Raw genomic sequence first — 22383 nt, forward strand, 5'->3', positions numbered from 1 at the left:
TGACCCCATATCTCACTGTAAAGAGGACCTGTCATGCCATATTCCTATTACAAGGGATGTTTACATTCCTTGTAATAGGAATAAAAGTGATCAAAAAAATAATTTTTGGGGAAAAAAGTGTCAAACTAAAATAAATAAAGTAAAATGAACAATAAAAAAAAAAAAAATTGTTTAAAGCGCCCCTGTCCCCATGTGCTCGCATGCAGAAGAGAACGCCCACATATGAAAACGTGAGGTATTGCTGCGAACATTAGAGCGAGAGCAATAATTTTGGCCCTAGACCTCCTCTATAACTCAAAACATGTAACCAGTAAAAAGATTTCAAGCGTCACCTATGGGAATTTTTAAGTAGCGATGTTTGACACCATTCCACGAGCGTGTGCAATTTTGAAGGGTGACATGTTAGGAATCTATTTACTCAGCGTAACTTCATCTTTCACATTGTGCAAAAACATTGGGCTAACTTTACTGTTTTTTTTATTTTTAAAAGCACAAAACTTTTTTTTTTTTCCAAAAAAAAGCGCGGGAAAAATTGCTGCGCAAATACTGTGCGAGATAAAAAGTTGCAACGACAACCATTGTATTCTCTAGGGTCCCCTCTTTTGGGGTTCTATGTAATTTTCTAGCAAATAAATTATGATTTTTACATGTAGGAGAGAAATGTCAGAATTGGCCTGGGTGCTCCAGAACGCCTGATGGTACTCCCTGCATTTTGGGCCTCTGTATGTGGCCACGCTGTGTAAAAGTCTCACACATGTGGTATTGCTATACTAGGGAGTAATAGCAGAATGTGTTTTGGGGTGTAATTTGTGGTATGCATATGCTGTGTGTGAGAAATAACCTGATAATAAGAAAATTTTGTGAAAAAAAAAAAAAAAAAGGAAAAACAAATCTTGATTTTGCAAAGAATTGTGTGAAAAAATGACAACTTCAAAAAACTCATCGTGCCTCTTACTAAATACCTTGGAATGTCTTCTTTTAAAAAAAGGGGTTATTTGGGGGGTATTTGTACTTTTCTGGCATGTTAGGGTCTCAAGAAATGAGATAGGCCGTCAGTACTTCAGCTGTGATCAATTTTCAGATATTGGCACCATAGTTGTGGACTCTATAACATTCACAAAGACCAAATAATATCCACCAATTTGTACTTATTTTTACCAAAGATATGTAGTAGTATACATTTTGGCCAAAATTTATGAAGAAGAATTACTAATCTGGAACCCCAGCATTTATATCCACAAGGATATCACAAACACCCTAATCCAGTATCCATGAAATGTATCAAGGCAGATGTTGCTTGCCCAAGAATATGATGGGAGGTGTATAAGTTGTAGAACTCAACCAGTTATGTAATCCTACCAATGGTGTCAGAAAGTCTCCCTAGGTGTCAATTCTTTGATCTACATACAGTATCTGAATGTGTGAAATGTTTTCCAATCACAGAGGTAGATGATCGTATATATGAGTGAGGGATGGTGTTGAAGGCCTCACCGCTGCTCAATGTTGGTTGTTCCGATTTGTAGATGGCCTCTATCATGCCTCTTGCAAACCTCTTGTCCTCTATGTCCAAAATGTATATCTCACTGTGCCCCGAAGGAATGTCCCTTTTCTTTTAATGTGATATTAAAGCGGAGGTCCACCCTAAAGTGGACCTTCCGCTCATCGGAACCCTCCCCCCCTCCGGTGCTACAATCGGCACCTTTCAGGGGGGAGGGGGGTGCAGTTACCTGGATAATCCAGGTAACTGCACCCACTTCCGGGACAGCTCTCTGCAAAAAGGGGCGTAACTTACGCCCCTTTCCGCAAGTGCCCGCCCCTTCCCGCAAGTGCCCCGCTGCCTGCTGGGAAACACACAGCTCCCAGAGGCAGCGGGGAGCGTCCTTATTGCGCAGCGCAATTCGCGCATGCGCAGTAGGGAACCGGGAAATGAAGCCGAAAGGCTCCATTTCCTGATTCCCATACCCAAGATGGCGGCGGCAGGACCCGACAGACGACCTAGCGATCGGCTTCGGGTGCCGACATCGCGGGCGCGCTGGACAGGTAAGTGTCACTATTTTAAAAGTCAGCAGCTGCAGTATTTGTAGCTGCTGGCTTTAAAAAAAAAAAAAAACGCGGAGTCCCGGTGGACTCCCGCTTTAAACTCTGTTTTTTTAATCAATTTCAGCAGCTGATGTGATCACTTAGGCCGCGTACACACGCGGGGACTGTTCGCCCAACTTTGTCCGTCAAACAGTTTCGGCAAACAGTCCGCTCAAAATTAGCATGGACGGACATGGCCACACACGACGAACGAACAGTTTGCTGAAACCGTGCGCGATGACGTGAACGGCACGTACGACGGGACGAAAAATACGACGTCCTATACACTGCATTATAACTTTCGGCGTGTTAAGCCTTTCTGAGCATGCGCGGAACTTAGTTTGTCGAACAAGCCTACACACGGGCGGACTGTTCGCTCAAACAAGGTTTCAGCGGACAGTTTTACGGAATTTCCGAAAAACCTTGTTCGTCAAACTGTCCGCTGAAACTGTCCGCTGAAAGCCCACACACGAGCGGACTGTCCGCCCAAACACTGTTCAGCGGACAAAGTTGGGCGAACAGTCCGCCCGTGTGTACGCGGCCTTACTGACTATGCAGCTTCTTTATCTTTTTATCCTTTCCTATGTTCCAGTTTAAACTGGTGCTATGACCGCTCCTTCAGGTTTCCTGTTTCAGGGTGGCTCTTTTGGTCTGCACTGTCCTATGGAGTCTCCCTTTCATGCAAGGTCTAGAGTTGTGTCTACTTGCACTGTGTGCATCAACTGAAACACACAGGCCTGTAGCCTAGTAAGTCAAGGCACTCTTCCCTTCTCCTGCCCCCGCTCTTCCCAAGCTAACAGACCCACTAGAACAGGATTTCTTAACCATGCTTCCAAAGAACCCTTGGGTTCCTCTAGAGCAGGGATAGGCAACCTTGGCCCTCCAGCTGTGGTAAAACTACAAGTCCCAGGAGACATTGCAAGAACCTGACAATCACAGGCAGGACTCCTAGAGGCAGAGGCATGATGGGATTTGTAGTTTCACCACAGCTGGAGGTTGCCTACCCCTGCTCTAGAGGTTGCTAGGGGTTCCTTGAGCAATGAGCAATTAAGATGAGTTTCCACTGACCCTATTGATCTTTTTAGCTATCTTTAACCGATTCACCCCCCGGAAGATTTTACCCCCTTCCTGACCAGAGCACTTTTTACGTTTCAGCACTGAGACGCTTTAACTGACAATTGCGCGGTCGTGCGATGTTGTACCCAAACAAAATTTCTGTCCTTTTTTTCCCAGAAATAGAACTTTGTTTTGGTGGTATCTGATCACCTCCGTGGTTTTTATTTTTTTGCGCTATAAACAAAAAAAATGAAAAATTTTGCTATAATAAATATCCCCCAAAAATATATAAAAAACACTATTTTTTTTCTAAGTTTATGTATTTACATGTATTCTTCTACATATTTTTGGTAAAAGAAAATCGCAATAAGTGTATATTGATTGGTTTGCGCAAAAGTTATAGCGGCTACAAAATAGGGGATACTTTTATGGCATATTATAAATTTTTTTTTTACTAGTAATTTTGTGCAACTGAGGCTACAGAGAAAGAGTCCGTGAGAAAGAAAAATAAAGAGAACCTGTTTGAAAATTGCCTTTGTTTTTATTGTACAAAGAAATGAATCATGAATAACTGTCTGCAGGATAATATTGGATATTTGTTTACTGGCTATTTATGTTTATGTTCATCAGCAATACCCAGCTGGAACTGTCCCACCGCAGCCTGGCATACCCCCTCCACAAATCCCCCCGGGACTGGCACTACTAGAACCTCGTCGCCCGCCTCATGACTACATGCCGATTGCTGTGCTCACCACAATCTGCTGCTTCTGGCCCACTGGTGTGATCGCCATTATCAAAGCTGTGCAGGTAAGTCCCATCTCTTGTTCGATTAAATTCTACTATATCTTTTATATTGCCTGACTTGTCTGTGTGTGTTGTTGATAATACATGCTTCATTGGGCTCTCCAAGTAGGAAAAGCATCTGCAGCATAGAACTGGTCACCCTTTCTTAAAGGACAGCTTCCTTAAAGGACATGTACTGTATATTGGTTCTATAAAGTTGGACTAAAAGTAAATGTTTTTAACTTTTTTCTTTAGATAGGTAAATAAGAATTATTGTATATTAATATTTTGTGTTTGAACCAGCAGGCTTCGTTTCATGCGTTTACTTGCCCTTCTTAGCTGCTCTGTTAAGAAAAAAGCCTTGTTGTTCACAGAGCTCAATAACTAAAGTCCAGATTTGTGCAAACAAATGAATACATACATCTCCCTCTCTCTGCACCACTGCTGATGGACTTTCTGGAGATTCAGTTACAGAATCCTAAGGCAAATAGCTTTTACTATGCTCTTTCTTTAGAAAGCCCATAGTGCTCTGGGAAACCTATGCCAGTGCAATGGGAAAACAATGGAGTGGGTTTACTAAAGGCAAATAGACTGTGTGCTTGGCAAGTGCAGTTGCTCCAGAGCTTAGTAAATGGGGGAAGCTCTGCAGCCTTCCATCATCCAATCATGTGAAAGCAAAAATGCTTTTTCTTATCTTTTTCTTTGCATGCGATTGGTTATTCTTGGCAAAGTGGCACTTCATCTTATTTACTAAGTTCTGCATGCGCACAGTCTGTTGCTCTTTAGTAAATCCACCCCTTTATACTAAATGTCTATTTGTAAAATAACATATTTTTTTCACATTAGTTAAAGTGATTGTGAAGGCTGAAGGTTTGCATAAAGGTAAAAAACCCTCAGTGTGCTGCTCCCCCCTCACAGCCCCCGCTAATATTCACCTTGGTGCCCTCTCGATCCAGCGATGTGCATGGGAGCCTTGGCTGTCTCTCTCTCCTCATTGGCTCCCACTGCTGTCAACCACAGCCAGTGAGCCAATGAGGGGGGGGGGGGGTACTGAGCCACGGCTCTGTGTCTTATGGATGCATAGAGTGGGGCTTAGGAGGCAGCATGCACCAGTGCCCCTATAGCAAGTTGCTTGCTATTGGGGTCACTGGTCGAGGGGGGTCGGGACCTGAGAAGAAGAGGATTGGGACTGCTCTGTGCACTGAACCCCTGCACATAGCAGGTAAGTATAACATGTTTGTTTAAAAAATAAACTTTATTATCACTTTGAATCAAATTACATGTAAAGCATCAAATAAAAACTGACTAATGTAATGAAATACACTAAAATACAATTGATTCACAACTGTTATAGTTTCCCTTTAAAGGTAAACATCAGTCCAGACAAAAAGCAGTAAATTTACATTAGAACAGATAAATCTCCAGACTTTTCTATATTAGGGCTCATGTGCACAGGCATAAAAAAACACTGTGTTCAGATCTGTACAGCGTATCGTTTTTTAATGGATTTAAATGCAGCAGTATTGTATATTATCGGTTCACTTTGTTCACTATTTCTGCATTAATCACACATACGTATGTAATCGCATGTACCTTACATGCTGGGATTGAAAGAGGGATGCAAGAATTTTTACATATGTGAACAGTTCTACTTTACATCTAAGCACGTGTATTAGGGGAGGAATATTACATGATCTGCAGTGACATGCGTTTTTCTGCAGTGGATAAACACAGGCCATGGCTAAGGCACATAGAAAACAATTGTTCTCTATGTGCCTTATTCACACCTCAATGCTGGTGTACTGTGCAGTGTACTGCACTAAAATGCAGCATGTCTGCATTCTTCCACTGCGCACTGGAAGGCACCGCATATCATTTCAACATGACGTGTTGAATGAATGAATGAAGTGTCAGTTCACATAAAAGTTAATATAAAAAGAAAAAGAAGTAAGCAGTGTGATGAGCTGCAAAATACGTTGCACCACTAGTATGCATGGGAAAATGCTGTGTTTTACTGCAGAGGCTAAAGTAAACCTATCCTTATGGACCATTACATGCTTTTTATTTTACGCAGGGTCTTTCTGCCTGCAAGATCCTATATAGAGATCAGTATTCTATTATGACCGTGTGCATGAGTCCTTAAAGCTGTACTCCATCCTCCAGGTCCTTTATGAACAAATTAAATAGGATTGGTCCCAGCACAGAACCCTGGGGGACCCCACAACCCACCCCTGACCATTCCGAGTACTCCCCATTTATCACCACCCTCTGAACACGCCCTTGTAGCCAGTTTTCAATCCATCTACTCATCCTATGGTCCATGCCAACTGACCTTATTTTGTACAGTAAACGTTTGAGGAACTGTGTCAAATGCTTTTGCAAAATCCAGATACACCACGTCTACAGGCCTTCCTTTATCTAGCTGGCAACTCACATCCTCATAGAAGGTTAGTAGTTTGGTTTGGCAAGAACGATTCTTCATGAATCCATGTTGATTACTGCTAATGATTTCGGTTCTCATTACTAAAATCTTGTATATAGTCCCTTATCATCCCCTCCTAGAGTTTACATACTATTGATGTTAGGCTAACTGGTCTGTATTTCCCAGGGATGTATTTTGGGCACGTTTTAAATATTGGCTTTTCTCCAATCAGCTGGTACCATTCCAGTCAGTAGACTGTCAGTAAATATTAAGAACAATGGTCTGGCAATTACTTGACTGAGTTCCCTAAGTACCCTCAGGTGTAAGCTATCTGGTCCCAGTGATTTATTAATGTTAAGTTTCCCAAGTATAATTTTAACTCTGTCCTCTGTTAACCAAGGAGGTGGTTCCTGTGATGTGTCTCTAGGATAAACACTGCAGTTTTGGTTACTGAAGCCCCCCCCCGATTCCCTCATGAAGACTGAGGAGAAGAATAAGTTCAATACCTTCGCCATCTCCCCATCCTTTGTAACCAGATGCCCTACCTCATTCTTTATGGGGCCAACATGGTCGGTCCTCCCTTTTTTACTGTTTACACACTTAAAGAATTTCTTGGGATTTTTTTTGCTCTCCTCCACTATGTGTCTTTCATGTTCTGTCTTAGCTGTCCTTTTTGCACCCTTAAGCCGCGTACACACGGGCGGACTGTCTGTCCAACTTAGTCCGCCGAAACACATTTCAGCGGACAGTCAGCTCGTGTGTGGGCTTCAGCGGACTTTTTTCAGCGTGCAGTCTGGCGGACTAAGTATTTCGGAATTTTCGCAATATTGTCCGTCCAACTTTGGTTTCAGCGGACAGTCCTCTCGTGAGTAGGCTAGTTGGACGGACTAAGTATGGTGCATGCTCAGAAAGGATTTACACGGCGGAAGGTTGGATTGCTGTGTATTGGACGTCCTATTTCTAGTCCCGTCGTACGTGCTGTACACGTCATCGCGCAAGCTTTCAACGGACTGTTTGTTCATCGTGTGTGGTCAAGTCCGTTCATTCAAAAGTAGGACGGACTGTCCGTCGGATTGTCTGACGGACTTAGTTGGCCAGACAGTCCGCCCGTGTGTACGCGGCTTTACATTTCTTGTTGCATTCTTTATAAAGTCTGAATGCACTTCTCATTGGCTCACTGGCTGTGATTGACAGTCTGGCTTAGCCAACGAGGAGTGAGAGTCCCCAGAGAGCTGAGACTCTTGTGCACATATCGCTGGAAGGTAAAAAACCTTGAGCCTTTAGAACCCTTTTAAAGTTTTTGTGTCTGGAGTTCAGCTTTAAAAGGTAAAAGAACAGCAACCCACCAGTCTCCAACTTAATTATTTTTGCCTGTTGAGTTTGGGTCTATTTTTTGCTCATAATACACAACTGTGATATCCTCCTAGTTTAGGATACTAAGTGAGTTTTTGGCTCCTTCTTTAATCAAAGGACCAATGATTGTTTGCCCTGGCCTGTTCAGGGTTTCACACGCTGGGTGTTTGATTGCTTCCCCCTGCCTATAGAAGAAATTGGGGCAGGAGAGCTAGTGGAGACCTAGGTTCATTCTCCCAAGTAGGGATCCAAAGCCTGAGGGGCTGCTGCCCTTAGGCAGTCCATGGAGTGTAGCAGTTCAGAAGGCTTTAGGGGTGTCAGGGATGAGGGCTTGGATGAATTATCTTAGGAGCTGGGTGCAGGACCTTACCACAAGGTATCTGGTCTGCAGGAGCACTGTCTCACTCAATAGACCATGTCTGGAGGAAACTGGAGGTTGACAGCTGTCCTAGGGACTTGTGAGTAAAGACCCTAAATGGATGCTGTTACTGTGCAGTGTTCTGGAAACCGCATTGGCTACCAGTAGTTGTGCATAGGTGCAAGGTAACCAGATACCAAAAAGATTTACCTTGCCTCATGGTCCTCAGCGGTGAGGCCTTAGACCAGGGATATGCAATTAACGGACATCCTGCTGTTGCAGCACTACAAGTCCCATGAGGCATAGCAAGACTCTGACAGTCACAAGCATGACACCCAGAGGCAGAGGCATGATGGGACTTGTAGTTTTTCAACAGCTGGAGGTCCACTAATTGCATATCCCTGCCTTAGACTGTTCACTACTCTTAGTTATTAGGGTTGCACCGATACCAGTTTTATACCAGCGAGTACAAGTACTGATACTTTCGACCAAGTACTCCCTGATACCGAGTACGAATACCTTTGCAGTGTAATTTGAGCCCATACAAAATGAATGGGCTCAAAGCACACTACAAAGAATTGCATGCGATTTGAACAGGAATGTGGTGCGATTCCTGTCTGAATTGCATGCGGTTTGCCCCACCGCTCCTGTGTGTACCCAGTATAGAAAGAGAGGGAAGCGCCATTTAGTGCAGAAATGGGCAAACGGTTTATTAAAAAATGTTACAACAACTCGCATTAAAGTAAACATTTCATTAAATCCATATCTGGATAGTGTCCCCATCCCGCCAATAATAGAAAACCATGGCCACTTGCGGTGCTCACAGGGCTGAAGGAGATGTATAGGCGGTCCGTCCCCTAGGCTGACACCACTTCCACTCCATACCCACATGTGCGCTCCCAGCTGGTTTGCAGGGGTCGTCCTACATCCCCTCCAGCCCTGTGAGTACTGCAAACGGCCGTGTTTTTCTATCATTGGCGGAACGGGACACTATGCAGATTTGGATTTGACGAGATATGTTTGTTAATGTGAGCTGCTAGAACATTTTCTAATAGTTTGCCCGTTGCTGCACTAGGTGGTGCTTCCCTATCTTTCCATAGTTGGTTCCCACAGGAGCGGTGGAGGAAACTGTATGCAATTTGGACAGGAATCGTACTGCATTCCGGTGCAAATTGCATGCAATTCTTGGGAGTGTGATTTCAGCCCATTCATTTTGTATCAGTTTCAGGTATTGAGAGCACAAGTACTCGTGCAAATACTATCGGCACCGATATCGGCATCGGTGCAACCCTAATAGTTACTTAAAGTGGGAGTAAACCCAGTTTCAAAAAACACTTACATTCCCGGCATGCCGGAAATGCTAACTTTCACATTGGTTGTGCTCTCAACCAAACTTTCAAACCATCCAATGGCTGGTGTCATAACTGATCACATGTGCAGCATTATGGCAGTTGAAGAATTATTAGAGGCCAAGATGACAGCTTCCTTGACTGAAAACTATAGGAGGGTTTACTTCCACTTTAAGGAGAAGACTATCCTCTTGTTTATGTCACTGAGCGTTTGGAGTGTCCCGTGGCCTAACCCCTCTCCTGTTAAAGTTTCTTCAAGCAATAAATCCTAAAAAGACATCCCTTATGCCGTGTACACACTGCCAAACTTTTCGTCAGCAAAGGTCAGACGGAAGGAATCTGTCGGACAATTCGACCGTTTTGCTGTTGAAAAATCAGATGGACTTTAGATTTCCGACAGACGAAAGATTATTTTGTGTGTTTGCTAGTCCGACGGATGAAAACCGACGTTAGGGCAGCTATTGGCTACTGGCTATGAACTTCCTTATGCTATTCCGGTCATACGTCATCACATTCGAATCAGTCGGACTTTGGTGTGATTGTGTGTGGCCGAGTCCGTTTGTTCAGAAAGTCTGTCGCAAGTCCGCAGAAGGTCCGTCGGGAAGAACGTCGGACCTAGTCTGCCGGAAAGTCTGGTCATGTGTACATGGCATAAGACTGTGTTACTGGAGCTGGTGTGAATGGACCAGTGTTTGTGGTGGTGGTCAGCCTCTGTTATCCCGAACCTGCATAAAATAAAGGAAAACATTTGATTTTTAGCAGGCCTGAAGATCTGCCTAGTAATGGTCAAGTTTTGCCCCAAATTCCAATCCATGTATTGATAGGTTGTGTTTCAGCAGCTAATTAATTAAAAACAATCTCAAAAGGACAGGAATTTAACATTTGTGCCCCTAACTTTGCTAAATTGAGGAGTGCTGTCAACTGGTGGTACTGCTGACTCATTTTAGCGTTGGCAGTTGGTAGCGTGCAAAGGATATGCACATTCTGCTGTGTGATTTCCTGTTTTATGAAATCAGACATGATAAAAACTGAGCTGCCCACGGCTCATCACCCCCTTTGGCAAATGCCACAGCTGCTCAGTCTGGGCCACTTCCCTGTAACATTTAATACAGAGGACTGGACCACAGGCAAACCCGTGTGTCTCTGGTATCATCCTCAAACAGCTGAGAACAATATTCAATCTTAAAGGGGTTGTAAAGGTAAATATTTTTTCCCCTTAATGCATTCTATGCATTAAGGTGTAAAAATATCTCACAGTGCCGGCGCCCCGAGCCCCCCGTTTTACTTACCTGACCCCTCGAAAGTCCCGCGGTCGCCCCCGACATCCTCTTCGCTGCTCAGCCTGGCCGCTGATTGCCTGGAGTGGATGGATTGAAAGCAGCGCAGTCATTGGCTCGCGCTGCTGTCAATCACATCCAATGACGCAGTGTGCTGGGGGGCGGGATCGTGTGATACAGCAAGCGTCTTTAGCCGCCGGCTGTATCTTGGGAGCATGCCCGCAGGTGCTTCTCACCATGCGAGGGAGCTCGCATGAATGTGAGAAGTACCTGCGGGAGGAAGCAGAGACAGCCGCCGAGGGACCCCAGAAGAGCAGGTTCGGGGCCACTCTGTGCAAAACTAGCTGCACAGTGGAAGTATAACATGTTTGTTATTTAAAAAAAAAAAAATTACTTTACAATCCCTTTAAGTTCTTTGTTTTATTATTATTACAGGCATTTATATATCACCATCAATTTCACACAATACTTTACATACTATACATTCACATTCATTCACAGGCTCTGCCCTCAAGAAGCTTACAATTGAATGTCCTTATCTCACATTCAGACACATATGAAGGTCAGTTAACCTACCAGCCTGTTTTTGAAGTGTGGGAAAAAAACAGAGGAAGTCCACTCAAGCACAGGGAGAACATGCAAACTCCATGCAAATCCCTGGTCAGAATTCAAACCAAGGACCCCAGTGTTGCAAGGCAGGTGTGCTACCCACTGAGCCAATATGATTTTTACCTAATTTCTTCTGATTGGTATAACTCTCACTTCACTCAATCCTGAAAAAATTCCAAAAGTACAAAAAAGTGTAACTTGAATATTCAACATATCCGTTAATGTTCTTCAAGACGTATTCAGGATTATCTCTTACTAAGGACAGGCTGAGAAAAGTTTGCCCAATCTCAAACCTGGACCCACTGAGACCTTCTCCTGGTCTTGGCTGACTGCAGCACATTGCAGCATGCGTGCAGTGAAAAATGTCTCTATAAACAAAAGGAAGGATTGGTGTCCAGTTGCCTAGATGTAATTATTAGTGTCTTTGTTGCTCGGACACATTTATTGCACACCTCACTTGTTGCAATCTGTGAAGGAACGTTTGGCACCCGCTTAGGTGCTTCCGCCAAACAATGCCTCCTGCTCTTCAAACTCTTCCAACAGACCAAGAGCTAATGCCAGCCCTTTTACCCCAAGAATTGTACACAGACAAGATGTTGAGGCAGAACCAAAAGAATGACTGTTTGTTCAACAGAAATACAGGATTTTATAAATTTCAAAAGTAGGTCAGTCACCACATGAACAATTTACCCAAAACATCACACAAAGGTTAGATGATGAGGTAGAGTTGACACCAGACTAATACCACCATGTAGGAACTTCCAAAAGTCAGCCAACAGACAGAAACAGTAGGTGACTCAATTAACAATGGGAATGCACATATAGGAGAGACGCACTTAATAAACAAATAACATCTTAAAGAGGAAGTAAACCCTCTCTAAAAATAAAAATTAAAAAATGACCCAACAGGACAAAGGCATAATGAGCTAGTATGCATACTAGCTCATTATGAATTACTTACCTAAGATTGAAGCCCCCGTTGTGACCCTAGTTCACCTCCTCCGTCACCACCATATCTCCTGGAGTGACTTCCGGGTATCGCTGCTCCAATGCAGTGACTGGCCGGAGCAGCGATGATGTCACTAATGGAACGCTCAGTGCGCCTGCGCCGTTGTCCACGCGTCCATGCGCCGTAGACATCAGTGCCTGTGTTTTGGAAAATATCTCCTTAACCGCGTGGGTTAAGGAGATATTTCTTGCACCTACAGCTAAGCCTTAATCTAGGCTTACCTGTAGGTTAAAGTGGTCTGTAAGGGTTTACAACTACTTTAATAAACAGACTATAGCAGGAGACCCCAGTATCAGGTTGCTTTGAGCTGATCATATTAACATCTGTTCTGAGTCTCACAATCTAAAGCAGTCATTGCTGGTTTGGGCATAGAGCCCTCAAATATCTATCTGGATCCTCCAGTTCCCAGAGTGTGTGTTTTGGGGAGACATGGACTTGAATCCGAAGCAAGACCACTTTGAGGGTCTCCCAGGAACACACCTCCCAAAGAGTAGTGTTCCCTTAAAAGCCAGGGTCCATAGTCAGTAAGCCAGAGGCCACCCTGCAGTCCCCTCCAAAAGCCATTCCCTGGTAAGGTCTGTCACACAATCAACGTTGTAATCTGCTGCATTGCTATTAACCACTTAAGCCCCGGAAGGTTTTACCCCCTTCCTGACCAGGCAATTTTTTGTAATACTGCACTATGTTACTCTAACTGACAATTGCGCGGTCATGTGACGTTGCACCCAAATAAAAATGACCTTGTCCTTTTTTGCCCACAAGTAGAGCTTTCTTTTGGAGGTATTTTATCTACTCTGGGGTTTTTATTTTTTGCGCTATAAACAAATAGAGCAACAATTTTGAAAAAAAAACAATATTTTTTTTACTTTCTGCTATAAAACATTTCCAATAAAAATATAAAATTTCTTCATCAATTTAGGCCAATTTGTATACTGCTACATATTTTTGGTAACAAAAAATCCCAATTAGCGTATATTGACTGGTTTGCTCAAAAGTTATTGTGTCTACAAACTATGGGGATAGATTTAGGAACTTTTTTTTTTTACTAGAAATGGCGACGATCAGTGATTTTTAGCGGGACTGCAACATTGCGGCGGACAAATTGGACACTAAGTGACACTTTTTGGGGACCAGTGACACCAATACAGTGATCAGTGTTAAAAAAATGCATTGATCACTTGCAGGGAAGGGGTTAACAGCAGGGGCAACTCAAAGGGTTAAATGTGTTCCCTATGTGTGCTTACTAACTGTGTGGGGGAATGCTGACACTTAACAAAGAGAGAGATCTGTGTTCCTGATTAGTAGGAATCGCATCTCTCTCTCTCTCTCTGTGACAGAACGACGGTCTGTGTACATAGGAAGACCGCCGTTCTGTCATTTCCCCAAACGATCGTAGGTAGCCGTGTCCAATCACATTGGGGGCAGGTCACCAGCGGCATGCGCGCCCCAGACTAGGAAGCACGAACAACGTACAGGTAAGTTGTTTTGCGCAGCCGGGACGCCCTGCTGCAGTATATGTGCAGTGGGCAGTCCCAAAGTAGTTAACAGACCATATGCATTGAAAGCTCTTTAAGTGTTGTGAATGGAGTTTCAGATTTTGGTTATTGTGGCACATGACAAGTCGCACCCTATTGTCGCCAATGGAATTGTTTAAATCAGTGTGACTCCAACTTTGAGATGTCGCACTGATTCGAAAACAAAAGGTTTGCGTACTATTTTTTGCGATTTCAGGTGCAGTTTGCATAGATATCTGCATGAAGTCGCACAGATATCAGGCAAGTCACATCTGAAATTGTACTGACCTGTGGCTTTGAAATCATGCTACTTCATGTGAAGTAGCACAATTTCAAATTCGCATTTGGTGTGAACCAGGTCTTAATGTCCCTCAGCCCCTGCCACTCCTACCTCTACTATGCCTAATCAGGGTGAAATGCATTAGAGAGCATGGCCTAGTTGCGGGGACTGTGATAAAAGCCAGCTACACTTATGAAAGCGGTATTAAACCCAAAAGCAAACGTTTATTACATTGCATCTTACCAATTCGTAGATGTGAAGGCTGCTTCCATTTCCTTTTCTAGGCTTTCTTTCTTCTATTTTCCTTTGGTGACACAGCCAGCAAGTCTGTTTTTCACAAGCTCTCCAGCAGATTGTATCAGTTTACATGGATGAGACAAACCACTTAACACTGGCAGGGGAGCTTACAATGGTCAGTTTTTATTTAGTGTGCCAAACCTTTATCCAAAATTGAAAAATACTGCTGTAACTGATTTTAACCACTTGCTTACTGGGCACTTAAACCCCCCTCCTGCCCAGACCAATTTTCAGCTTTTAGTGCTGTCACTCTTTGAATAACAATTGTGCGGTCATACAACGCTGTACCCAAATTACATTTTAAATTATTTTTTTTCACACAAATAGAGCTTTTTTTGGTGGTATTGGATCACCTCTGCGGTTTTTTATTTTTTGTTAAAAAAATGAAAAAAGACGGAATAAAGAAAAAAATACAAAATAGTTTTATATTTTGTTAATAAATTTTGCAAACAGCTAATTTTTCTCCTTCATTGATGTACGCTGATGAGGCTGCACTGATGGGCACTGATAGGCTGCAACGATGGGCACCAATAGGCTGCAATGATGGGCACTGATAAGGCGGCACTGATGGGCACTGATAAGGCGACACTGGTGGGCACTGATGGGTGGCACTGAAGGGCACTAATAGATGGCACTGATAGATGGAACTGATGGGCAGTGATGGGCACTGATGGGTGGCAGCGATGGGCACTGATCAGCACTGGTAGGTGGCACTGATCGGCACCACTGGTGGGCATTGATAGGTGGCACTGATTGCTGGCACTTATGTACAGGTGGGCACTGATTCGTGGCACTGGCAGGTGGTACTGGTGGACACATATGAGGCGCCAATAATGGGGCACTATTCCTCCCATTGACACCAATGATGAGGCATTGTGTACTCCCAATGATGCTGGGGCATTTTCTGTTTTCTTTCTCACTGGCCACAGTCCGGCTTCAACAAAGTCTGAAGGTCAGTAAACTGTTCCCGAAAGTTTGGAGACCCCTTGCTTATCACATTTGATTTTGGAATCCCCCCGAATGAATACCACATTCACTGTTATGCTGCGTACACACGAGCGAATTGTCCGGCGTACTTAGTCCGGCAAACAATCCGGTGGACTTTCTACCGAACGGACTGGGCCACACACGGAAACACAGAAAGTCCGGCGTTTGCTAGCGCAATGACGTACAGCGCGTACGACGGGACTAGAAAAGGGAAGTTCAATAGCCAGTAGCCAATAGCTTCCTTTTTCGTACTTGCTTCTGAGCATGCGTCATTCTTAGTCCACCGGACTAGCACACTGACGAACCTATTGTCCGCTGAAACCCAAGTCCGGCGGAAAGATTGGACTGCAAAAATACTTTCTAAGTCCGCTGGACTTTACGCTGGAAAAGTCCGCTGAAGCCCACACACGATCGAATTGTCCAGTGAAATGCGTTTCGGCAGGCTAAGTATGCCAGACAATTTGATCGTGTGTACATGGCATTAGAAATACACTCTTTTGAGAAAAAGTTTCCATCCAGGTACTCTAAATTCTTTCAACACTGTGGTCAAAAACAAACATCGGCTTGATGCCACCAATGATTTGAAAGACTGAACGAACGTTCCTGAAGCAAAAATTTTCAAATGAAATTCCTTTAGCATGTGGTCAACTTAAAGGGGAACTAAATTGCATCTGAGCACCACAAACCGAAAACGCTATTTCATTCATTTTTAATATTCAAAGCAAACTCACCCATCCACCCATGTCTCCATGCTTTATTCAGTGGAATTCAAACACCACCTCTGTAAATAATGTCAAAGGAAAAGATCCATAAGCCACGCATCATAAGGCAGACCCATGTGCATTAAGTGAGATGGATGGCAGCCTCATTCTGGACTCCAGAAGGCCACACCCCCCAACACATTTCGCTCCACCCCTTGGAGCTTAATCATGATTAAGCGCCAAGGCCCCATAATTAAGCTCCAAGGGACGGAGCTAAACACGTTGGGGATATGTGGCTTTTCCGGAGTCCGGGCTGAAGCTGCCATCTATCTCATTTCATGCACATGGGTCTGCTTCATGATGTGCGGCTTATGGATCTTTTACTTTGACATTGCTGCAGCTTGGCGCTAGGATGAGCTCCCTGCTTACACTTACAACAGTCTAGTTGGACTTTACCTCTCTACCTTAGTGGCACCTAATTTTGTCTTTTTGGGTCACCAATTCTGTAACTATTATGCATCTCCTGGCCCCTTTCCCATGGAAAAATTTAAGGAGTTCTTCCGAGATATCTGACTTTCCACTACCCCATAAAAAAACCTCTCCGCCCTGAACGCCAATATCACAACAGAGGAACTCCGCCTGGCAATTAAAAGCCTCAAATCTAGCATAAGACCAGATCCTGATGGCTATACTGACTAATTTTACAGGAACAGCTCTATTGTCCTTATCCCACATTTAACAGCAATGTTTAATTATCCTTAGAAAGGGGATGTCTTCCTCCCGGAATCCCTGCAAGCCAACATTGTCATAATCCCCAAACCAAATGCTGATTCTTATTCTTGATCTAATTATAGAACAATTTTGTTCTCAAATAAAGATGTAAAAATACTGGCGAAGGTTCTGATCACTATAATAAACCTCTTCCTGGGTCATTAAATCCACAAAGACCAGGTGTGCCTTGTGGCGTTAAGAGACACAAGTGATGGGCACAGTGGCCGCGTTTGATGGGCACAGTGGCTGTGTTTGATGGGTGCACTGGCAGCTTTTGATGGGTACAACTTACTTAGACTTACCGTATTTTCCGGCGTATAAGACGACCTTTTACACCTAAATTACACAGCCAAAAAGTGGGGGTCGTCTTATACGCCGGGTATGAAGTGGCCGCAATGGATTTCAGCCCGCCGAGTGCTCGGTAATACTGTATACATACAGTATGCACCGCTCAGCCAATCCCGGCGGCCGATGCACTCTGTTGATAAATACAGCCTTGCTAAGCCTGCTCGGATTGGAGTAACAACCTCTGCCAATCTGAGCAGGATACAGTACAATGAGTCAGAGCGGCGCGGGCTGATGATGTCACAGCTTCTGCCAATCCGAACAGGCTTTGTATAATCAACAGATTAGTATAATACATTGCCTACCATGATTGGCTTAGCGGTGCACATTGTATGCACACTATATTCTGCAGTGTTCCTGGCCCTACTGTACTAACACAGCATCATATGTGTACCTGGCGCTCTACATATTAAAGCATCCTGTACTGCACATCCAGCTCCAGATCTCCCCAAAAATACAGGTATGATTTATGGTCCTTTGAAGGAGAGGATTCATTGTTGCTGCCTGCCAAGTGTGGGATCTCTGGGACTTGTAGTTCACAAGTTTTTTTCTGATGTTAAGTCTGATGTGTTTTTTTTTTTTTTTTACGTTTCTGATGTTTTTTTTAAAATGGTGTTGCATGCGAAGGGTGGTAGTCTTATATGGTGAGTATAACCCAAAACCTACGTTTTCACTGGCAAATTAGGGGGTTGTCTTATACGCCCAGTCGTCTTATACGCCGGCAAATACGGTACTTGAGACCGGCCTGGGGCAGTGCAGTGAGTCACTCAGAGGTGGGCAGAGCTTGATCACTAGCTGCGGAGGCAGCGTGCTATGAATGCTGGGGCGGCCGCGGCGCGCTCTGAATGCTGGGGCGGCCTCTGACTGACATCACTGGTTGCTAGCTAGACGCTGGGCAGTTGGCATTTCTAGCAAGTGAGTAACCAGAGCAGTCAATTTCAAGTCAGTGCCACAGACAGCTTCTGTGCCCCTCTTCTGCAGCATACAGTGTAACTGCAACATGAACTTGAATCATTCTGTTCTCTCTCTGAACCAACATCACCCCGCATCCATTCTGGCCCCACAGGTCTCCCTGCTCCCCCTTTAACCCCCCCCCAACCTCTTATTCATTTCTTCCCTCCATTCCCTCCACTGTTTTTTCTTTTCTCTCCTTCCCCTTCCCCACTTTCTTTTTTCGCTTTTCATCTCCACTGCTCTTTTCCTTCCTCTTCATCCCCATGGATTCCCCTTTACGAAAACCTTCCATTTTTCTTTCACCCATTAGAAACAGGGACAAATAACATATGTTATGCAATCCTGCAACTTGATGATTACCTCCAATTCTATGACCCCCAGCATCTGATAGGGTGCAGTTACTGTTCGGCCAAAAATTTTCCACCTCGCTCAATTGATTATTAAATGGAAATTTGTGGGTGTGTGTGTGTTCCTGTCAAAAATCATTTCCTGGATCCCTGTATGCTTTGTTCGCTTAGATACCCGTCCAAGAGTTTTTTTAAACTATCAATACTTCCCGCTGACACCACCAATTGTGGAAGTTAATTCCACACCCTTAACGCCCCGACCGTGAAAATCAAAAGAAAGTTCAAAGATGCTGCTTTTTAGCATTAAAGCGGGAGTTCACCGGGACTCCGCGTTTTTTTTTTTTTTTTAAAAGCCAGCAGCTACAAATACTGTAGCTGCTGACTTTTAAATAGTGACACTTACCTGTCCAGCGCGCCCGCGATGTCGGCACCCGAAGCTGATCGCTCGCTCGTCTGTCGGGTCCTGCCGCCGCCATCTTGGGTATGGGAATCAGGAAATGGAGCCTTTCGGCTTCATTTCCCGGTTCCCTACTGCGCATGCGCGAGCCGCGCGGCGCAATCCGGACGGTCCCCGCTGCCTCTGGGAGCTGTGTGTTTCCCAGCAGGCAGCGGGGCACTTGCTGAAGGGGGCGGGCGCTTGCGGAAAGGGGCGTAACGTACGCCCCTTTCCGCAGAGAGCTAGCCCGGAAGTGGGTGCAGTTACCTGGATTATCCAGGTAACTACACCCCCCTCCCCCCTGAAAGGTGCCGATTGTGGCGCCGGAGGGGGGGGGGGATTCCGATGAGCGGAGGTCCATTTTAGGGTGGACCTCCGCTTTAAGCCTTTAACTTAAAGATGGCCATACATAGTTACAATTTCGCTCAACATCCATACAGAAATTCTGAAAAAAAATTTGCAGAACATTCTTTCTTGCCATGATTGAGTGAAATAATTTCATTTTAAAGCCCCTAAAATTGTGTCCAGACCTACTATTTGAATAGAATCCTAGATGTATTTGTAAGCAATAAGACTCCCTTCCCTTGCCTTCACTCTTTTACATATGTCCAGCACATGCCGCTGAGCTCTTTCCTACAAACAGAGCTTCAAGTTAACCCATAACCCATTAGTTCCATTGCCAAGCTCACATGTTCCCCACATGTACAGATACAGACCAAAGGCCTCTCTGACTCATCCTCCTGGTCTTCAACCCTGTTTACCCTGGATCACTTCACTTGTAGGCCTACACCAGCCTTTCTCAACCTTTTCAACACAGAGGAACCCTTGAAATAGTTCTCCAGTTTTGGGGGAACCCCTGCTAAAAATTAGAAATCTACAACTCATGATATGTTAGTGTGATGGTCAGTGGGAAGAATGGTCCTTACACTTGTGGTCATTGGGAAGAATTACCTCCTTACAGATAGCTAAAATAATCAAAGGTGTCGGTGGGAACTTATCCAAGGGGCAGAAATTGCCCAATGCTGAAGGAACCCCTAGCAACCTCTGGAGGAACCCTAGTTGAGAATCGCTGGCCTACACTATCATGGTCCAGGTTAGAGCTCAGGGAATCCATCCAAACCCCCGTGGCTGATGACACATGGGGGCCTGGGTCACCTGGTACATGATACCTGAAGGGGGTCCACTCTTTCCACCAGGAGGGTGATTCTTGTCTCCTAACCACCACCCACTCCTGAGCTGACCAGGTTTGCACAGTCACATAGGACTTCAACTGTTCTTCAATAGTTTAATGTAACCCATGACATTCATTAAATACAACTTCTCCCCAGCGGAGACAATTACGAGGCAAGGATTCTCTTTGCTTGAACTTTTCTAAATTTCTTAAAAAGGTTAACGGGTTACAACAATCCATACAATGGCATTTCTTCAGTGTAATAACATATACATAAGTAAAAAGGGCACAAATGCCTAGTGCATTACTAGATATACCTTTATTAGAAAAAAGAAAAGAAAATTAGTACATACTCACAAAAGCCCAAGGCTAATAGGCAATAAAGACCAGATCCAAGTGGCAGAGGAAACCCTTATGTGGCAAAGTATCAATACCCATGATTTGCCATCTAATGCCCTCTTCATCAGAGTAAATATCGAAGAGAATTCATTCCTGGAAATGCATTAGCTGGCGAGTCTTGTCTGCGCCAGGGGTATTATTTCATCATGAGCGCTTCCCTGCCACCTGGGTCTGGTCTTTAGTGCCTATTAGTTTTGGGCTGTTTGTATGTATGCTATCAAGATTTGCCAGTCTGAAGAGGGCAGAATTGGTGCAAGTTACCAGGATGTGCTAAGAAGTGAAGGGTTCATACTTGTGCTCCATTGATCCTCATGTTTCTTTAGCGCTACTGTGTCATTTGGAGATTTACATGCACATCAGTCCACAACTTGGCATTAAGGTGCAAAAATAGAACTTTCCCATTTCTGTTTTTTTTTTTTTTTAAATCACATTATTTTCAGAGGGGTGCAGTGGTGCTACTTACAGTTTAGGCAAGCTGCTCTTCACTATATAGTAGACTTGTGCACAACGGAAAATTTTGTTTAGTTTCGGTTCGTTGTCATTCGTAAAATACATCATTTGGTTCTGTTATATTCGTTATGCTACGTTAATACGTTTTCGGATAATTCGTTATTATTCGTAGAGTGTCAAATACATTCGTTCGTATTCGTTGAAATTCGCTATTTATGTATGTATAGACATTCGTGATAATGATTCGTAGTTTGGAAAGTCGTTTGTTTATTGAATCTTTTAACACACACAATGACAACGTCTCTTCTCCTCGGCTCAAATACAAAACAACACCCTTCTCACTCAGTTCTCAGGAATGCACTTTGCCAGTAATCCATCCTCCGGCACAAAATTAATTAGCTGATTGGACTATAAGATTTACTTTGAGCTGCCCTTTTGTTTCATTAGATCTTTAAAGAATTACCAAATTCATTCGAATTCATTCGTTATATTTCTTTCGTATTCGTTGTCATTCGGCCGAATTTCGATTCGTTACGAAACGAATTGCACGAGCCTACTATACAGGCCATAGGCCTCCACTGGTCCCTCCAGGCTCCCTCTTCGAGCTCTCCTCATTACTATATGTGTGAATTTTCCTAAACAAAAAGCACATTCACAGTTAGAAATTTGTTCGCTCAAAAAAATTTTTCCATCTTATCCCTTCAACTTTGGTTGAAAACGAATGTTGGTTTGAATCCTCTAACCCTTAGAAAATTGGAACAGTCAACAAAAAGTAAAATTTTCAGACAAAATTTTACTGGTACATGGCCAACTCAGAGCACAACTAAACTGTATCTGAGCTCCACAAACTGAAAACGCTATTTAACCACTTCAGCCCCGAAAGGATTTACCCCCTTCATGACCAGAGCACTTTTTTTGATTCGGCACTGCGTCGCTTTAACTAAAAATTGCACGGTTGTGCGATGTTGCACCCAAGAAAAATTGTCATTTTTTCCTCACAAATAGAACTTCCTTTTGGTGGTATTTGGTCACCTCTGTGGTCTGTATTGTTTGCGTTATAAACAAAAAACTATTTTTTCCCTCAGTTTCGGCCGATATGTATTCTTCTACATATTTTTGGTAAAAAAAATCCCAATAAGCATATATTGATTGGTTTGCGCAAAACCTATAGTGTCTATAAAATAGGGGATAGTTTATGGCTTTTTTTATTCATTTTTTTTTATTAGTAATGGTGGTGATCTGCGATTTTTATCTTGACTGCGGCATTATGGAGGACACATCGGACACTTTTGACACTATTTTGGGACCATTGTCATTTATACAGCGATCAGTGCTATAAAAATGCACTGATTACTGTGTAAATGACACTGGCAGTAAAGGGATTAACCACTAGGAGGCGATTAAAGGGGTTAAGTGTGTCCTAGGGAGTGATTCTA

The 22383-nt window shown here is 43.8% G+C and overlaps 1 protein-coding gene across 1 annotated transcript in view; it reads left to right on the forward strand.

The window, feature by feature from the left end:
* PRRT1 (proline rich transmembrane protein 1) overlaps window positions 1–22383 on the forward strand; it is a 59714-nt gene that overhangs the window by 27158 nt on the left and 10173 nt on the right. Inside the window, exon 3 of the mRNA XM_077483550.1 lies at window positions 3766–3942. Within this exon, the coding sequence (XP_077339676.1) occupies window positions 3766–3942 (177 nt within the window). The remainder of the gene's footprint in view (window positions 1–3765; window positions 3943–22383) is intronic.

This window comes from Lithobates pipiens, unplaced genomic scaffold (assembly GCF_037356315.1).
Source record: "Lithobates pipiens isolate NorthernLeopardFrog02 unplaced genomic scaffold, aLitPip1_a1.2 Scaffold_1, whole genome shotgun sequence".
Lineage (NCBI taxonomy): Eukaryota > Metazoa > Chordata > Amphibia > Anura > Ranidae > Lithobates > Lithobates pipiens.